Raw genomic sequence first — 16,504 nt, 5'->3', positions numbered from 1 at the left:
TAATATGAGCACACACACACACACAGAGAGAGAGAGAGAGTGTGTGTGTAAAATAATAATTTTTAAAAAGCAACAATACCTATTACTCATTGGTCAAATTTGCAATGTTTGTTGTTGTTGTTGCTAGCAATTTAATGCAAAAGTCATCCCTTCATCCCAGTTCAGATATTTTAAGCCAGTTCTTTCATTTGCAGAATCAGTTGCTTGAAAGATAAACATAAATGTACTCCATGAAAACAAATTTAGAATCATGGGTTGCTAAAAAGGTAGTTTGATCTTCTCAGAAATATTATGCACATACACACACAAACTATGGTCTTGAAAAGTTACTTATAGCTGCTTGACAGACAACAAAAATACCTCCATGCATAGCATGGTGTTGTTGCACACTTGTAGCAACTTGGGAGGCAGAAGCAGGAGGGTAATTTAAGGTCATCCTGTGCTACATGGCAAGTTTGAAGCTAGCATGGGCTACAAAGACCCTGTTTCAAAAAGAAGAAAAACAAACTTCAAGCCACAAATAGACTATATAACATGCAATATCATACATCATATTTGCCCAGGTTGTATTGATATATGATATAACTGTGATTTCCATACTATGTTAGTATGTATTTACTATTATCTGATAAAACATAGCATTTTACTATACAGGGCCTAGAGAATAATACAGAAAACTTCAGTCATTACGAGAAAATAATCAGGTGACAGTGTATAGGAAAATTATGGCATCTTTTTAAGGAACAAGGTGAATGGATGGATAAATGGGTGGATGGATAGATGGATGAAGGGATAGATAGGTGGGGAACCTCATAAAACTAAAGTCAAAACAGAGCTACATCACAGGTAGTACTATGCTTTCCAAAGTCATTGCAAGGCATAATGAGTGACAACCCTTGATGGCAGCTCTGCTTGCACAGTGCTCCACCCTAAGGAGTGTATTTGTCTGCTAACAATGTCAACTCCAGGGTCAGACTCCAACTGCTAAGGACACGTTACCTTAATGTGTATGACACTGCCTTTCATAATCAGCCATTAGTAAGGTCATTAATAGACACAGATTTAAACAGACAAGTGGCTTCATTAGGAGTATAAGCACTATGGCAGGAATTCCCAGCTTTGAGATGTTTTCTAGTTCTAAAAGATACTACCCAACTCTTCTACAAATGCTCAGCTTCAAAAGATTCAGGCCCATAGGAAAAATCACCTCATGACCCTAGGCACTCACACATTTTAAATTACTTAAAATTCCTCCTTCCTTTCAAAGAGAACCTCCACCACCATTAAGAGGATTCATCTTCATTCAAGGAAAACAATGACTTGGAAAGTAGTGAGAAGAGGCTCCTTTCCAGCTCAGGACAAGGTATAAAAGTTCTGGATAGCTAAGAATAAATGCTACATCATTCTATACATCAAGAGAGGAGAGCTAGGTGTCAAACTCTAACATTATGACATCCCTGAGAACTTTAACATGAGAGCAAGAGTTGCTAACCTGGAAACCATGGACACATCAAGATCCTGGACTGGATTCAGAATTGAAGCAATCCTAGTAGGATAATTGTTAAACCACCTTTCTACAAAAACAGGGGCAGTTCTCCTAGCAAGTTTATTGATTTTAGGCCAGTGAGGTGGGCTCAAAAGGCAATGCCTAAAAACCTGAGTTTGATCCCTGAAACCAACATGGTGGAAAAAGAATTGACTCTCACAAGCCGTTCTCTTTCCGCCACAGCCATGCCATGGTACATGCGTCTACACACACACACACACACACACACACACACACACACACACACACACAATGTAAAAGGAGTATCTTATTAACACTATAACACTATATTATTTATTTTTGAAATCATGGTATGTTTTAGAATGAAAGGCAATATTTAGTGATTATAGCCAAGAGCACGCTTAATCTCAGACCGTTCTCAGCCATCTGGGAAACACATTACCTCCTCCTTGATTCCTGCAACACAGACTTGGACTTAAGGCAACTGATTTTTACCTAGCTGAGTATATTTTCGTGTATTTGGCTCTAAGCTACCTACTTCTGCATCTCACTGATTTGTGACTCTCAGGTCCTCTAAAGCTTGGACTGGGAGCCATAGCAAACTCTGTGGTTCCTACTTTTTTGCTGTATTTGTACTCTGGAATACCTCCTTTCCTCTACCTCTCAAGGGAATGGTTACTGCCACAGTTGATGCTGTGCCTTCTGTTCCCCATTCTGCCACAAGAAACACGTCTTGCAATGTGACATTAATATCAGCCACTGACTGTCCTTGTGGTCCCAAATCATAATAGGTAGCAGTATATTACTGGTGGGGGGGGGGGTCAAGAAGAAGTTAACATACAAATCTTTTCAGCACAGAAGAAAACCTGTTCCTCCCTCAATTGCCACAGATATAAAAGCGATGCTGACAGTGCATCTTTAAATGAGGATGTCCTACTAAGCTCTGAAAACATTGCAATTACTTTAACATGTCTATAATCCTGGCATTGAAAAGTGGCTTGATGGACAGAAAGAAACATAAACTTTATCATCAGCAATGACAGTGTGTCCTCTCTCTACTTGTCAACTCTGTCCCTGGCTTATTTGTGACTAGTTATATGATCAGCATTTTTTAAGGAAAATTATGACATCTATTGAAGTTGTTACTGTGGCAAATAATTATGTGTTGACTACTTAAGACTTGAGATTGGCCTTAATCAAAAAGTAACTGAGGGTCTGCAAAGACAGCTCTTAGAGTAAGAGTGCTTCCTGCTCTTCCACAGGACCTGAGTTCAGTTCCCAGCACCCACATCTGGCAGCTTACAACTAACTGTATCCCCAGTTCCAGGGGATCCAATACCCTCTTCTGGCCTGTGTGAACACCCACACATATATACACAAACAACCAACAACAATAATAGTCATAATAGTAGCAATCATTTTTAAATGATTAAGATTAAAATCATCAAGATTCTCAAGTCCTGGAGCTGACAGCCTGAAACCATAACATATGGAAGTGAGTTTGCATTATTTATTAGTAATTAATATATTGATTAATTACTATGTGCTAATGACATAATTTCCTTTTGTAAAAATGTCTTTATTTTGTTTTATTTGTATGAGTGTTTTTCTTGTGTGTATGCCTGTGTCCCACGAGCGTACCTGGTACCCACTGAGGCCAGAAAAGGGCTCGGTGGATCTCCTGGAACTGGAGTTACGGATGGTTGTGAGCCGCCACAGCAAATGCTGGTGAAGTCTGAGCCATAAATGCAGCCCCAACTCTATTTCTTTACAACCTTTTACATACCCTGTAAAGTATGACCTGCTAGCTCATTTCACAACTGAGTGGCTAAAGCACAGAGATTTAGTCAAGACCCTAGGTTACTAAGGAGGGCAGTGCCATACAGATAGCCTTGAACTGAAATCAGAACTGGCAGCTTGCTTGTGAACCACTTCTTGAAGGTAATATATAATATAAATATTATATAATATATAATATGAATATAAAGGTAATATATAATATAACAAATGTTAACATTATTATACATTAATAATGTAGTAAAAGGTCTCACTCAGGCAAACAGCAGTAAGACACCTTTCTAACCTATTCTGTCTGAGCTATTCCATGACAAGTTTAATTTTTTTTCCTTTTTTTTCCACTTAAATTTTATTTTTTATGGGGGGTGTGGGGGCAGAGGGAGGATAAAAGGGGACAGCAAAATGAATGAGATTGAGATGCATGATGTGGAAGACACAGAATAAATAAAAAGAAAGTTAAAAATAAAGTTCAATCTTGAAAAAAAAAGATATGGTTGAAAAAGTCTCTAAACTGACAGCAAACATCTTTAAACTGACAGCACGAACATTTCAAACATAAACATCTTCATTATAAGAGCTCCAAGGATCATTGGTTCTATTGGTTCAATACTTACTTGGAATTATCAAGTCCTACTCATAGAAATCTCATTAGATATTATCAAAACTATACACCTAGCAATCGCATACTTTTTCAACCTCAGAAGATCACAAAGGATGACCACACAACATTGCCTGATAAGCATAAAAAAACAAGCTTCACTCGCCCATCTCAAAACTACTATAGAGATTTGCTTCACTCGGGATCAAGGCACCAAGGACGCCACAGTGTATGCAGGATGTGGTAATAATTGCTTCCTCCTTGCTGAACAATCACTACCATGGCACATATAAGATCTTTCCAAGCATGAGATTTGGCACTGTTATGTAATTATAATTAATTATAGCAAATCAGAGGTGTTTTTAATTATCAAGAGATATGACTGGCATGTATCTCAAAAGAATCCATGTGTTGAAATCCTCAGTGCCTCAGAGGGTCTTATAGAGAAATTAGGCTACGGTCTGATGGTGTAGTTCTGCAGTAGAACATTGCTAATCATATGTTAAGCCTCAGCATCATAGTAAGTAAATAAAGTTGAAACAAGTCATTAGACTATGTTCTAATCTAATGTAACTGTTCTTCTCATAGGAAAGACAACTGGGTCACAAAGGCTACAGAGGAAGACCAAATGCAGGCACATGAAGACTTTATCAGCAGGCCAAGGACAGAAGTCTTAGAAGTCCCTGAATGACTCATGGACAGGAGGCCTAACCCAGCCAACACACTCATGGTGACAGGGAGCCTCCAGAACCATGAGAATCTCTGATGCTTCCGCCTCCCAGACTATGAGGCTCCTGTTAAGTCAACCCTAAGTGTCTAAGGTTCCAAGTGTCTTCCCCTTCCTTAGTTCACTCTACACTCACAAAAGTCGTGTATGTCACTCAGATCAGTTGTATAGCACCTGGTTACAAATATGGAAACTGCAGTTTCAGAGATGTTAAATGCTATCTCTGACATCAACATCTATCGAATGGAAGAAGGATGCTGACTGAAATCTTGACTATCAATCCCATCCATTTTCTAGTTTCCAAGATGATGGAACAGAAGATCCCTGGCTTTGCTCCAAGCTGTCCCCTCAACCAGTTATAGGGCCTTCAGAAAGACGTTGTTTGTTTGGCATCTTCATTGTACAATCTAAAAAATGAGGGTTTGAACTGAACTAGAGAGCAATTCTACTCTTAAAGCTTTAGCTCAATCCTTTTTTTTTTTTTTAATGGAACTTTAAAAGATGATTTCTGTAGACCCTTTTAAAAGCAGAAACAAATGCAATTATTTTGAGCCACTAGTCCACAGAGTTCAAGTCTCTGCTGAAAGAAATGTATGCACTTCAAACTATTTTTAGATAGGGTGAAGTTAACTCATTTTTATAGTTATTTTCTAGACCTTTCATCCCACAGACTCAATCCTGTTGGAAGATCCCTCTGATCAGTTTTTTTTGTTTTGTTTTTGTTTTTTTTTTTTTGTTGTTGTTGTTGTTGTTGTTTTGTTTTTTAGAATTTTGTATTGATTTGTGATCAAAACACAGAACTGAGTTTTTCTAAGAGAAAACTCAAATTCAGGTTTTTAATTTCTCAGTAATTAGATAATTGAGTGGGGGGGTGGATTCCAGACATTTGTATGAAAAATGTGGATTCCTGTTTGTCTGCCTAGCAGAAGGAAACTTGCTATGCACACACACACACACACACACACACACACACACACACACACACACACATTCCCCAGCATACCAATTATTATCCCACAATGTTAACTTTTTAATAACCTCTCCGAGTTTGAAATAGTCCATGGGTAGATGATCTGTGGGTTTTATACCTGTTGCTAAAGTATCTTTTTAAAAAGAGAAAGTATAGTGTAAAAAATAATGGACATGCTAATCAAGCATGACCAGCTGTTTGAGTATAAGAAGGGTTAGAATTGTGAGTCATCATTTTTTAAGCTAAATAAATGCAATCTGCCCAAGAGGGAGGGAATGAGTATCTAGAAACCACAACTTCTATCCAATCACATACAGACAAATCAACCTTCGGACAAATCAAAAGTCTTCATTTAAAGCTTACCTGGATTTGGCACACTGCCCAGCTTTTACAAAACTACTGACTATAATACTTTGACCAACAGTTCATTTACAATAAAAAAAAAAAAAAGAAGAAGAAGAAAAAGAAAAAAACTTTTGTTATGATTGCTTTAACAAAACAAACAAACAAACAAACGAAGAACTTTTTAACCCAGAAAAGACAACTGTTTGGCAGAAGGAAAGTTTGCCTCTGAGTTAGCCGCTTGAGGAAACAGGATTAGTGGGTGGGATTGGGGTGTGCTCGCTCCATAAATAGAGGCTCAGGGCTCTGCTGGCACATACAGAAGCTTGGACAGCAACCCGGGCAGCTGGCACAAAGCAGAAGGGTGGGGAGCCCAGGTAAGACAAACTGACAATCACTTTGGTGGTGCACTTGCTAGAGTAAGCTATGGCCTCTGATTGCTGTGCGCAGTTGCAGACAGCAACTGACAAGATCAAAGCAAGGCTCCCAGGGCAGGATGCAGGCTCTGGAGAGAGTGTCACCTGACCTGCAGGAGCTTGCTGCAGCCTTACTTTGGCTAAAAGTAGTGGAGAATTCCATTTCTGCCTAGGATCAGTGTGATCCTTTGCCCATCAGGAAACTGGGGGTTTGTGAGTTGGTGGGTGACTTCACAAGTTTTCAAATCTGTGTTAGGGTTCAGGAAATCCTGTGTCCATCGCTGCACTAGGAAATGCAAAGGCTCTGGACTGTGAAAACTCAGATCAGGTTGCCCCCTGGAAATATATTTTTGCAAATCGGGAAATAGTTTTCTTTATGCTTCTGCAGTTTTTAAGACTGTCAGAGGGGAGAGCTAGCACTTTCTGAAGTAACAGCAACAGAATCACTGAAACCTCCAGCAAGGACATTCATTAATACAAGATGGGAATGGAGAGATAGTGAAATGCACCAGTTCCAGAGGATCAGTAGCCTGGGGTGGGGAGAGCCTGCAAATTATCAAAGTCTTGCAATAATGTCTTGGAGCCTAGAGCACTGTAGGCTTTGAGGGGCTTATGCAGATGATTGTAGAGTGCAATGTGTGCAGAACAGACTGCTTTCATCGTGAAAACAGTCCAGTGAATCACAGAAAACCATCTCAGAGCAGGATATTTGTACAGCAGTGCTATACTAGCTTTCCTTGAAGCATCCTGCCATAAAACACATGTGACATATCAGTAGTTCCAGCATATTATCTGCAGAACTATTACAAGGAGACCTAGGAGCCATTTGTACAGCAATTGACAATGATCTACATACAGCACCTTGCCACCAATTTCCTTTTATATTTTTATATAAGTAAGTGCTTATATAAATAATATGTGTACAAATATTTGTTGATAAAGTCAAAGAAATTAATCTATACTTCTGAACCAGCTTGAGTTTCAGAAATATAATAATATAATAATTCTCACACAAGGCACCTCATCCCTTTTTAAATATTGAACAGAAGTCATGACACTAAGACAGCTACTAGGTAAAGCTGGCTTATAGTGTGCTTGAGTTGTTACAGCAGAGTTTCAGAAGATAAAAATCATTATTCACATTCCTGCATCCTTAAAAATGCAGAAATGTATGACATTGTATCAGTGCTTTAGCTCGTATCCTTTCTGTGCACCATGACTTGGATAACTGTCGGCCAGTTTAACTGAAGGCATCACTTGGGTTGGTGACCTTTTACTCCTCTAGCATCTAGCAAAGGTTCCCATTCGGGCTCACAGTTTAGGAGCCTCTTCCCTCTCCTAAGCATTTACATCATGACACTACCTACTTCCTTGGTAGAGTCCACTTGACTTAATGAAGAATGATGCCAATACTAGAGATGGACACTGTAGTTCTGCATTGCTTTCTGGGCACCATTAGCATTTGGCTTTATGAGATTGGAAGTCTGCAGCAGCCCACAGCATAGCCCATATGTACTTTGAGTGACATGAAACACAACCTACTTGGACTTCCTTCCTGCAGATCCTCAGTAGGGAAAAGTAATGAGTCTCCAGAGAAGTGGAAAAGCTAGTGTGCTCTAAATGCAGTAAGATGTGACCATGTTATTGACACCCATTCTTCAAGGGTAAGGTGTCCCTTTCATTGTATGGGTAAACTGTTCAGGGAAGGCAGATGGGAGTTAACGCTTTTGCTCTGAACTCATCTTCAAATCTTTTCACCTCTCTGAACTTTAGATTCTTCAGCTACAGGGTTAGAAATCAGAAAAGGGGGGAGGGGTAACCCCAAATTACCTACCATTATTATGGGTTTTTTAGTGTAACTTTAAAATGTGCATTTCCTTAGCAACCAAGTATATACATTTACCTAGTTATATATTTCCTTAAAATATATGTCCCATTTTATTATAAGATAGGATACAACAAGTATCATATATCCGCTTATAGAACAAGTGAAGATGGTGATGGCACATAGAACAATAGATGGTTAGACAGCACACTAAACATTCCCAGGAAACTCCTGCATCGTGTGGAAGACAGCTATCCATTCCTGTCTCATCTCAGTGTAAGCCTGTTCCCGTTCTTTTCCACTGTTGTGATGCACTCTGTAGATTCTAATTCCTTCCTGTTTGTTTCCCTGTGTAGATTGCCATGGAGAAAATCTCGGTGTCAGCATTCCTGCTTCTTGTGGCCCTCTCCTATACCCTGGCCAAAGATACCACAGTCAAACCTGGAGCCAAAAAGGACACAAAGGACTCTCGGCCCAAACTTCCCCAGACCCTCTCCAGAGGTAGGTGTCAACTTTTTGTTGGCTCCCAACTGCAACTCGATTCATAAAGTCTCCCTAACTCTTCGTATTAAACGTGTGCATGAAGATATTGGGGAGTTTTCCCCCTAGATTTAACATAGTACTAAGTACATATTATCCGGGTTTTTGCCATCACTTTTCAGCAGGCTTGAGCCTGAAACTGTGATGGATTTAAAGATACCAACTCCTCTTGTTCTAGGTTGGGGCGATCAACTCATCTGGACTCAGACTTACGAAGAAGCCTTATACAAATCCAAGACCAGGTAAGGCCAGCGGTTACAAGGAGCGCTTGGAGTTTCTCATGAGCGCCATCTAGTGATGACTACCAGGTGTTCATGGCATCCTAATAAACATCCAGTCTCGTCTCTCCCACAGCAACAGACCCTTGATGATCATTCATCATTTGGACGAATGCCCACACAGTCAAGGTAATCTGTTCTTCTAAATTCCTTTGAAAATGCTTTTGTGTCGGATCAGGGTTTGGATCACTCATCTTTACATTCCTAGGACCTAGTCCTGTTGAACAAGAAAGAATATCTTAAAACATTTAAAAAGAAATTTGAATGTTCCCATATTTTTAATGAACTCTTGGTGCATATTTTGAGTAAGAAATTCTGGGGTTTGGGGGGCTGAAGAGATGGCTCAGCGGTTAAGAAATGCTGGGGTTCGTGATTAACTTCTTCCACCTTTTTCATGTGATACATCAACAAATACCATTGGATTTACTGTTAAAAAATATCTCCAGTCAGCACTAGCTTCGCACAATGCAACCTGCCTACTTGTACAGGCTCCCCGTGTTTGGTGCAATTAACTCATTACTGTCTTCACTTAATAATTCTATCATGAGGAGTTCTGCATGTTCTTTTCCCGATGGTCTCTGTGTATTAGGTTAGCTCTTCTTGCCCAAATCCAAATGCCTCCTATTACTTCAATGCTATCACCTTAGTCCAAGCCAACATTGTACCTTGTCCACAATACCACACCTATCACCACTGATCACACAGGTCAGCCCTCTACACAGAAGCCAGACTGTAGGTATTCAATACAACTCAGATCCTTCACTTGGGTACCCCACTGGCTTCTTGTCACAAGTAAAATTAAAGCCTGACTCCTGGCCATGGCCTTCAAGGCTAGACCCCATCTGGCCAGAGCTTGGTTTCCCTTTCCTTTCAAGATCATTTATTCCCACTCTATACAGCCTGCCTTCATACAGTTCATCCCTATTAACCTTTATAGTCCCCTCTGCCTACAGCAACCTGTCTCCAGCGTCTCAGCGTCACCTCCTAAAAGAGATCTGCCATGACAAATTAGTAGCTCTCAAGCCTTTGCTTCACTTTATTTGTCCTCTGCGTGTGTGTGTCTATATGAAATTACACATGTAGTATGCATTGGCTTATGCTGTGGTTCACACAATAAGCATCTGAACTCTGAAAGTTGTTTGTGCTTTTTTGTTCAAGGTATTGTTCCTAGTATAGAAAATCATGTCTATGGCTGCAGACATGGCTCAGCCATTAAAGGCTAGGCTCACAACTCACAATCAAAAATAAAATCATGTCTGCTACAACACAGTTATTCAAGAACATCACAAACCATCTGCTGGAGGGGCAAAGTAGGCATTGTATTTAAGACACTTTTCAACTTAAAAGTAAACAGAAAGTAAGTGTTCTAACCAAAACTGAGATAATTGCTCAAGGGCTTTTGTTCTTACATTACAGCTTTAAAGAAAGTGTTTGCTGAAAATAAGGAAATCCAGAAATTGGCAGAGCAGTTTGTTCTCCTCAACCTGGTTGTAAGTTCCCCTCATCATCGCCCATATCTCCTCTGGCTTCAATGTCTGATTCCCCCTTTCTATGCATCTCAGTCATGCTGCATTAACTAGAATCTCTCCCAAGTATCCCACCTTACAGATGAGAAACCCACAATCTTTTACTTTATTAATAATCTTATTTTGAAATTTTGCATTACTGTATTGGGGTCAGCACCTGGCACATACCAAGGAATATTCTGTCATTGAGCCACATCCTCCACCTCTTTCTTAGTAAATTTTGTAGCACACAAGTTTTATAGTAATTAATAAATAATCTTAACCTGAAAAATATTCTTCAATGGTCAGGATCTTTGTGCTGATATGGCAACTGTTTTTGTTTTTGTTTGTTTGTTTGTTTTTACAAATCACTGACTTTGCCCATCTCCTTCCAGTCCTGGCTCACAAATCCCTGTTACTTCTTTCTCTCCACGGGAGAGAGCACTGCCTGTCCAGATCTTCCCACGTATCCTGTCCTTTCGCTTCATACCTCCTGCCTCCCTTCCCCATCACCAACCCTCCTGCCTTAGCTATGACCCTACTCTATAACAAATGTCTCCTACCCATCCAATCACAACTCCTCCAACTCTTCCTTCTTGGTTTGTTTTGTTCACTTTGAGTTTCACATCCCTTAGTTTCTTGCCTCCTGTCCTGTATCCCATGCTGCTCCTTCTGCTCTGTGACACTTGTCTTCTTTTCTGTGTTGCAAACTCTGTGGAGAGGTTCGCTGGCAGTACCTTAGGCCCATAGTACACCGAGACACATTCTCTTTTCTGATTAGCTTTGTAAATTAGTTTAAAAAGTAATGGGTCCCACTGTGGCATTTTTAGTTGCACTTTGTTTTTGCTGCCTCTACACCCACTAGTCTCTTTGCTCATCGTTAAAGCCCTCCTTCTGCTTATATATTCTATAACACTTTTCCAGGCCCCCAACACTCTTTTAATTGTTTCACCACTCACGGTGCCCTTTGTAGTTTCAGGAAGATTTAACAGACACATTTTTGCATTGGCAAGTTTGAAAATACCTAAAGAATAAATAAACTGTTGTTTTTGTTCTGTTTTGTTTGTTTTTTTTTACCACAGTATGAAACAACAGACAAGCACCTTTCTCCTGATGGCCAGTATGTCCCCAGAATTCTGTTTGTGGGTAAGTGGGGGTTCCCGTGATATAAGACACACTGAAGATTATGCAACTGCACATTCTGTTTCCCCCAGCATCCCACCTCCCCATCCATGTCCCAACCTCACCAGCCATATCACTATGAGCAAGTTCACTGACCTCTAGAAAAGGACATAACACTCTGGGCAGGATAACACTGTGTCACATACACTCTCATCAGGAAGTGGGAACTACTATCTCCACAAATACGCCTCTCCTCCTCTGTCCATTTTAACTCCCACCTTATGCTCCAAGCACATCTGGAAAGGCAGGGCCATGTTTTCATCATTGGCTACCAATGACTCAGCTTTTACTTGATCCTTATGTGTTACCATGGCAGAGACACATGCTTCTGTTCACCATACAAGCCCAGTGTGATCCTGTGATAGGTCCTCAGTAAGTGTTCAGTGAATGGCTTCACAAATATACAACATTTCGCGTTAGCCAATCATAGTCGCTGAAATTGTAATTAAGTCCACTCCCTAGCAGAGCTCATCAAGTGGGCAACTGGGATAATTCATCAGAACTGGCATTAAAAGTAAAAATCAGGGCGAAGAGAAGCAAGTGATGGGGGAAAGAATGAGAAGGACTGAACTAGAGCATTCATTTGCAGAAGGGTCTGAGCACTGGGGGCAGCCTGAATGTTAGAATCCTGTGAGGGTTTGAAAAAGGTAGCTGCCTTAAACCAGTGCCTCGGGTTCCTTGGGGCTGTGGTGTAGGAAGCCCTGGTTTGTAAGAGCCTCCAGGCAGTTTGAGTGTACCCGCTCCAGCCCACCCCTCAGTCACCCCTTTCAGAACAAGTATCTAAACCTCTCTTCACTCCCTTCCTGTTCTTCTGGATATAGCACACCTTCAAAGTTCCCTTTTCTCATTATTTACATAGTGTCAACTTATATAAAAATATGAAAGAATGAATGTATTTGTTTGGGGGTTTGTTTGTTGTCTTTTGCTTTTTGAGACACTTTTATGTAGTCTAGGTGAACCTCAAACTCTATGTAGCCAAGAATAACCTTGAACCCCTGATCCTCCTACCTCCAGGCCCAAGTGTTGAGATTACTGGCATGCCTCACCATGCTCAACATGATAGATGGATTTAAACCTAGATGAATATTTAAAGAGAGATAAAAGAGTAATTCTTAAGGTTTTTTTTTTTAAGCAGCTGATTACCCACAAAGTATTTTTTTTTAAAAAAAAAATGAAAGTGGAGGGCACCATGAGTAGTTATGTGACCCAGCTGTGCTAAGGGACTTGCTTTATTTTGTTTAAAGAACGAAGATTGGGGCTATAGCTCAGTTGGATGAGCAAAGCTCTGGGTTTCCTAGTATAAGCTGGGCATGGTGGCTCAGGTCTAAAATTCCAGCACTCAGGAGGCTGAAGTAGGAAGATTATAATGAATTTGGGGCCATAGTGAGTTTCTTGCTAGCCTGGGCTATAAAGTGAGACTCTGTCCAAAACAAAGAAGCAAGCAAAAAATAACTAAACAAAAAGGCAGAGAATCAATCTGACCCAGATTAACCTTTTACCCCACCCTCCACCCCGGAAAATCACATGCTTTATCCCATCTCTCACTTTCAGTCACCAAATACCAGCATAAAAGTATCCAATTATACTGTCCATATGATGGCTTTAATCCCAGAACTCAAGCAGAGGCAGGCTGAGCTGTGAGTTTGATGCCAGACTAGTCTACAGAATGAGTTCCAGCAGAGCCAAGACTGTTTCACAGAGAAACTCTGGTGGGCAGGGGTGGAGGAGGATAACCCAATTATCAAGGCTGTTCTTAGGGAAGCCAGTAAGGAGCAATGAAATCACCTGAAAAATCTCATGGTATTTCTGTTGTAAAGAATACTAGGTTTTCACAAGGAAAACCCACAAAATATGCACTGTCCTATTTTCAGGACACTTAGGCAGGATGGCAGGGTTCGAAATTGTTTCCAAAAACAGCACTGTGCAGCTAGCTGTTGAATGTTCCCTACACTGCTCTGCCCTTGCTCGGTAGAGTATAGGCACAACAGCCTCATCACACAATATGGGCTCCCTGGAAGCAGAAGTGTTCCATCCTTACTCTTTATCTTTGCAGACCCATCCCTGACAGTGAGGGCAGACATCACTGGAAGATACTCAAACCGTCTCTATGCTTATGAACCTTCCGACACAGCTCTGTGTAAGTGTTGCCTCCGGCTTGATCGAAGAACCCTATTGCTATAGTGATGTGGGGAGCCCCCTACTGAGATGGGCTAGACCTCTGCCCTGGGGTGCCAGAGAATCAGTTTGACCCAGAATAACTTTTTGCCTGTCGGCAAATCACATGCTTCACTCCATTGCCCATTATGTGAACATCTCAATGAAGGATAAATCGCTCAGTTGAAGTATCAGCTCCTCTAGCAGAAACTATCAGCACAGTCTGCCCCTCGACTTTTCTCCCTGCACAACAGCCCACAAACCCTTCTGTCACAGAACTGCCGCAGAAGTCACAACAGGCTTGCTTCAGCCCACTCTATCCCCCAATTAATGAGAAGGGAAATAATTTGGCTCATGTTGCTGTGATTAAACTCGGTTCAACTTGAGATCGTGGGCAAATGATGCGGAGAGTGGCTAATTCACTTTCTCCAGGCCAAATGTGAGGGGAAGGGGAAAGAAGAGGAAAAGAGGTTGACTTAAGTCAGATGAGGCCAACAATTTCCAGGATATAAGGATTGTGACACTGATTGGTTCTTCTGGGAAGAAATTGGATTTTTGTCCTAGGACCAGGTCTAGTCACTTGCAGTGGCTCCTAGGACCTCCCTATCCAAACCTTAGGCATTACCCTTATACACCACTTAAATTTATGTTAATGAGAAGACAACTTTGGTTTTCGAGTCCCACCACCCCCATTACACCGTATGCACACTGGGGGTACCGCTATCCTCACAGAACTTTCTGTTAGACAGTGCAGACTTAGAATAGTAATTACACTGGGAGGAAAGCCTGGACCTAAAGAATGTGAGTGCTCCCACAGCTCATTAGCAATGTCTCCGGGACAGAGGACAGCATGTTCCAAGCGTGGGCATTTATGAGACTCGGGGTATGTTTTCATAAGGTGAAACTCGTTAAGGGCAGATACCCAAATGGGTAAGATCACCATGCCTTCCCGGTTTAATAATTACTTGTAAAGTGAATAGTAGCCACTCAGAACATCACACATCACCCAGATACCTCGATCCCTTTCACCAGGTGCCACTGATGGGACAATGATCTCCAGTTTGGGCTCTGGAGCAGCAGTCTCATTACTTGTCCACTGTGTGACTTAAGTAAATAACCCAGCCTCTCTGAGCCTGTCCCATTGCTAAGTACAAAGGTTTTGCGGGGATGGGTGAATTCATCTGAACAAAAACACTTGGTGGGCTGACAGTCCTCATTGCTATGCCACAGACTTCTAAAATAACTTGCAGTAGCCACACAACACCTGCTAACATTTCTCATGAACATGATTTAAACTCTGGCTTCTAAGCCAGGTGTGGTGGTCCATGCCATCCTAACCTACATAGCATTTTCCAGACCAGCCAGAAGTACACGGTGGGCCTCTGTCCCAATAATTAATTAAATGAAAATTAAATTTGCTTCTACACTAACCAAAACAGCAGTTTGTTGCTGACAGAGCTTGTGCAGCTCTGGGAGGTAGAAACTGGAGGAGAAGCTACCAAATAAGGATGGAGAACTGGGTTGTCAATGTGTTACTCCACTAGAGAGACAAAAATAACAATAAGGTTACCAACTATTCCCCCTAAGACAATAGGACACTCTGTTAAGCAATGGACCCAGTCCTCAAATGCCAGGGTTTATTGTACCACCCGTGTCATCTTAGTTACTTTTCTATTGCTATAAAGAGACACCATGACCAAGGCAACTTACTATTGAAGAAAGTGTTTATTGGGGCTTTGCTTAGAGTTTCAGGGTGAGTCCATAATCACGGTGGGAGCATGGCAGCAGGCAGGAGGCATGGTGCTGGAGCAGTAGCTGAGAGCTCACATCTAATTCATAAGGAGAGAGAGTGAGTGAGAGAGAGAGAGAGAGAGAGAGAGAGAGATAGAGAGAGAGAGAATGGGCTTGGTCTGAGCTTTTGAAACTCAAAGCCTGCCTGCACCCAGGGATAACTCTCTAACAAGGCCACACCTCCTAGTCCTTCCCAAACAGTTCCTCCAACTGGGGACCAAGCATTCAAATATTTGAGCCTATGGGGGCCATGCCCTTCAGACCACCATGTCATTTCTAATGGGAACTTGACTGTCGTAAATTTTGTCCCACCAGTGCTGGACAACATGAAGAAAGCTCTCAAGCTGCTAAAGACAGAATTGTAGAGCCAACTGTGCATTGCACCAGGTGACGGGAAGGCAGAAGCACTGTGGATTTGCATTACAGTTTAATGTTACAACACATGTATTTTTTAAACACCCATACATGGGGAAACAATATTGTTATCTACTACATGAAGCATGGTTTTCTAAAAAATAAAGTCTTGTGAATACTCCAACTGAAGGGTTGTTTCTGTTGCTTTTTCATAGAAAAAGCTATTTGGACCAGTCAGGCATAGCAGTTCATGGCTAATACCACTGTAGAGGTGGGACCACTGTCCTGAATTGGAGGCGAGCTTGAGCTACAGTGGGATTCTGTCTCAAAACTGGGGGGGGGGTTCAAATTTAAAAAGTAAGGAAGGAGGGAAGGAAAGGCTATTTGATTCTGGTTTACTCACTAAACGGGAACATTGAACGCACAAAACGCTCCTGAAGGAGCAAGAGAAACCTAATTAAATAGCAAAGATAGATGCTAGTAAGGTTGTTGCTGTCATCCTGACACACTAGACGGGA

At 41.2% G+C, this 16,504-nt stretch overlaps 1 protein-coding gene across 1 annotated transcript; it reads left to right on the top strand.

Annotated features, from left to right (window-relative positions):
* Positions 1–8,542: 8,542 nt before the first annotated feature.
* Agr2 (anterior gradient 2, protein disulphide isomerase family member) lies at positions 8,543–16,188 on the top strand. The gene is made up of 7 exons (XM_051175092.1): positions 8,543–8,683; positions 8,901–8,964; positions 9,077–9,129; positions 10,417–10,490; positions 11,588–11,651; positions 13,741–13,824; positions 15,948–16,188. Exons 1-7 carry the CDS (start codon positions 8,545–8,547, stop codon positions 15,995–15,997), a joined length of 528 nt encoding a protein of 175 aa, XP_051031049.1. The 5' UTR covers positions 8,543–8,544; the 3' UTR covers positions 15,998–16,188.
* The last annotated feature ends 316 nt before the right edge of the window (positions 16,189–16,504 follow it).

This window comes from Phodopus roborovskii, unplaced genomic scaffold (assembly GCF_943737965.1).
Source record: "Phodopus roborovskii unplaced genomic scaffold, PHOROB, whole genome shotgun sequence".
Classification (NCBI taxonomy): Eukaryota; Metazoa; Chordata; class Mammalia; order Rodentia; family Cricetidae; genus Phodopus; species Phodopus roborovskii.
This window is presented reverse-complemented; position numbering and strand designations above follow the sequence as displayed.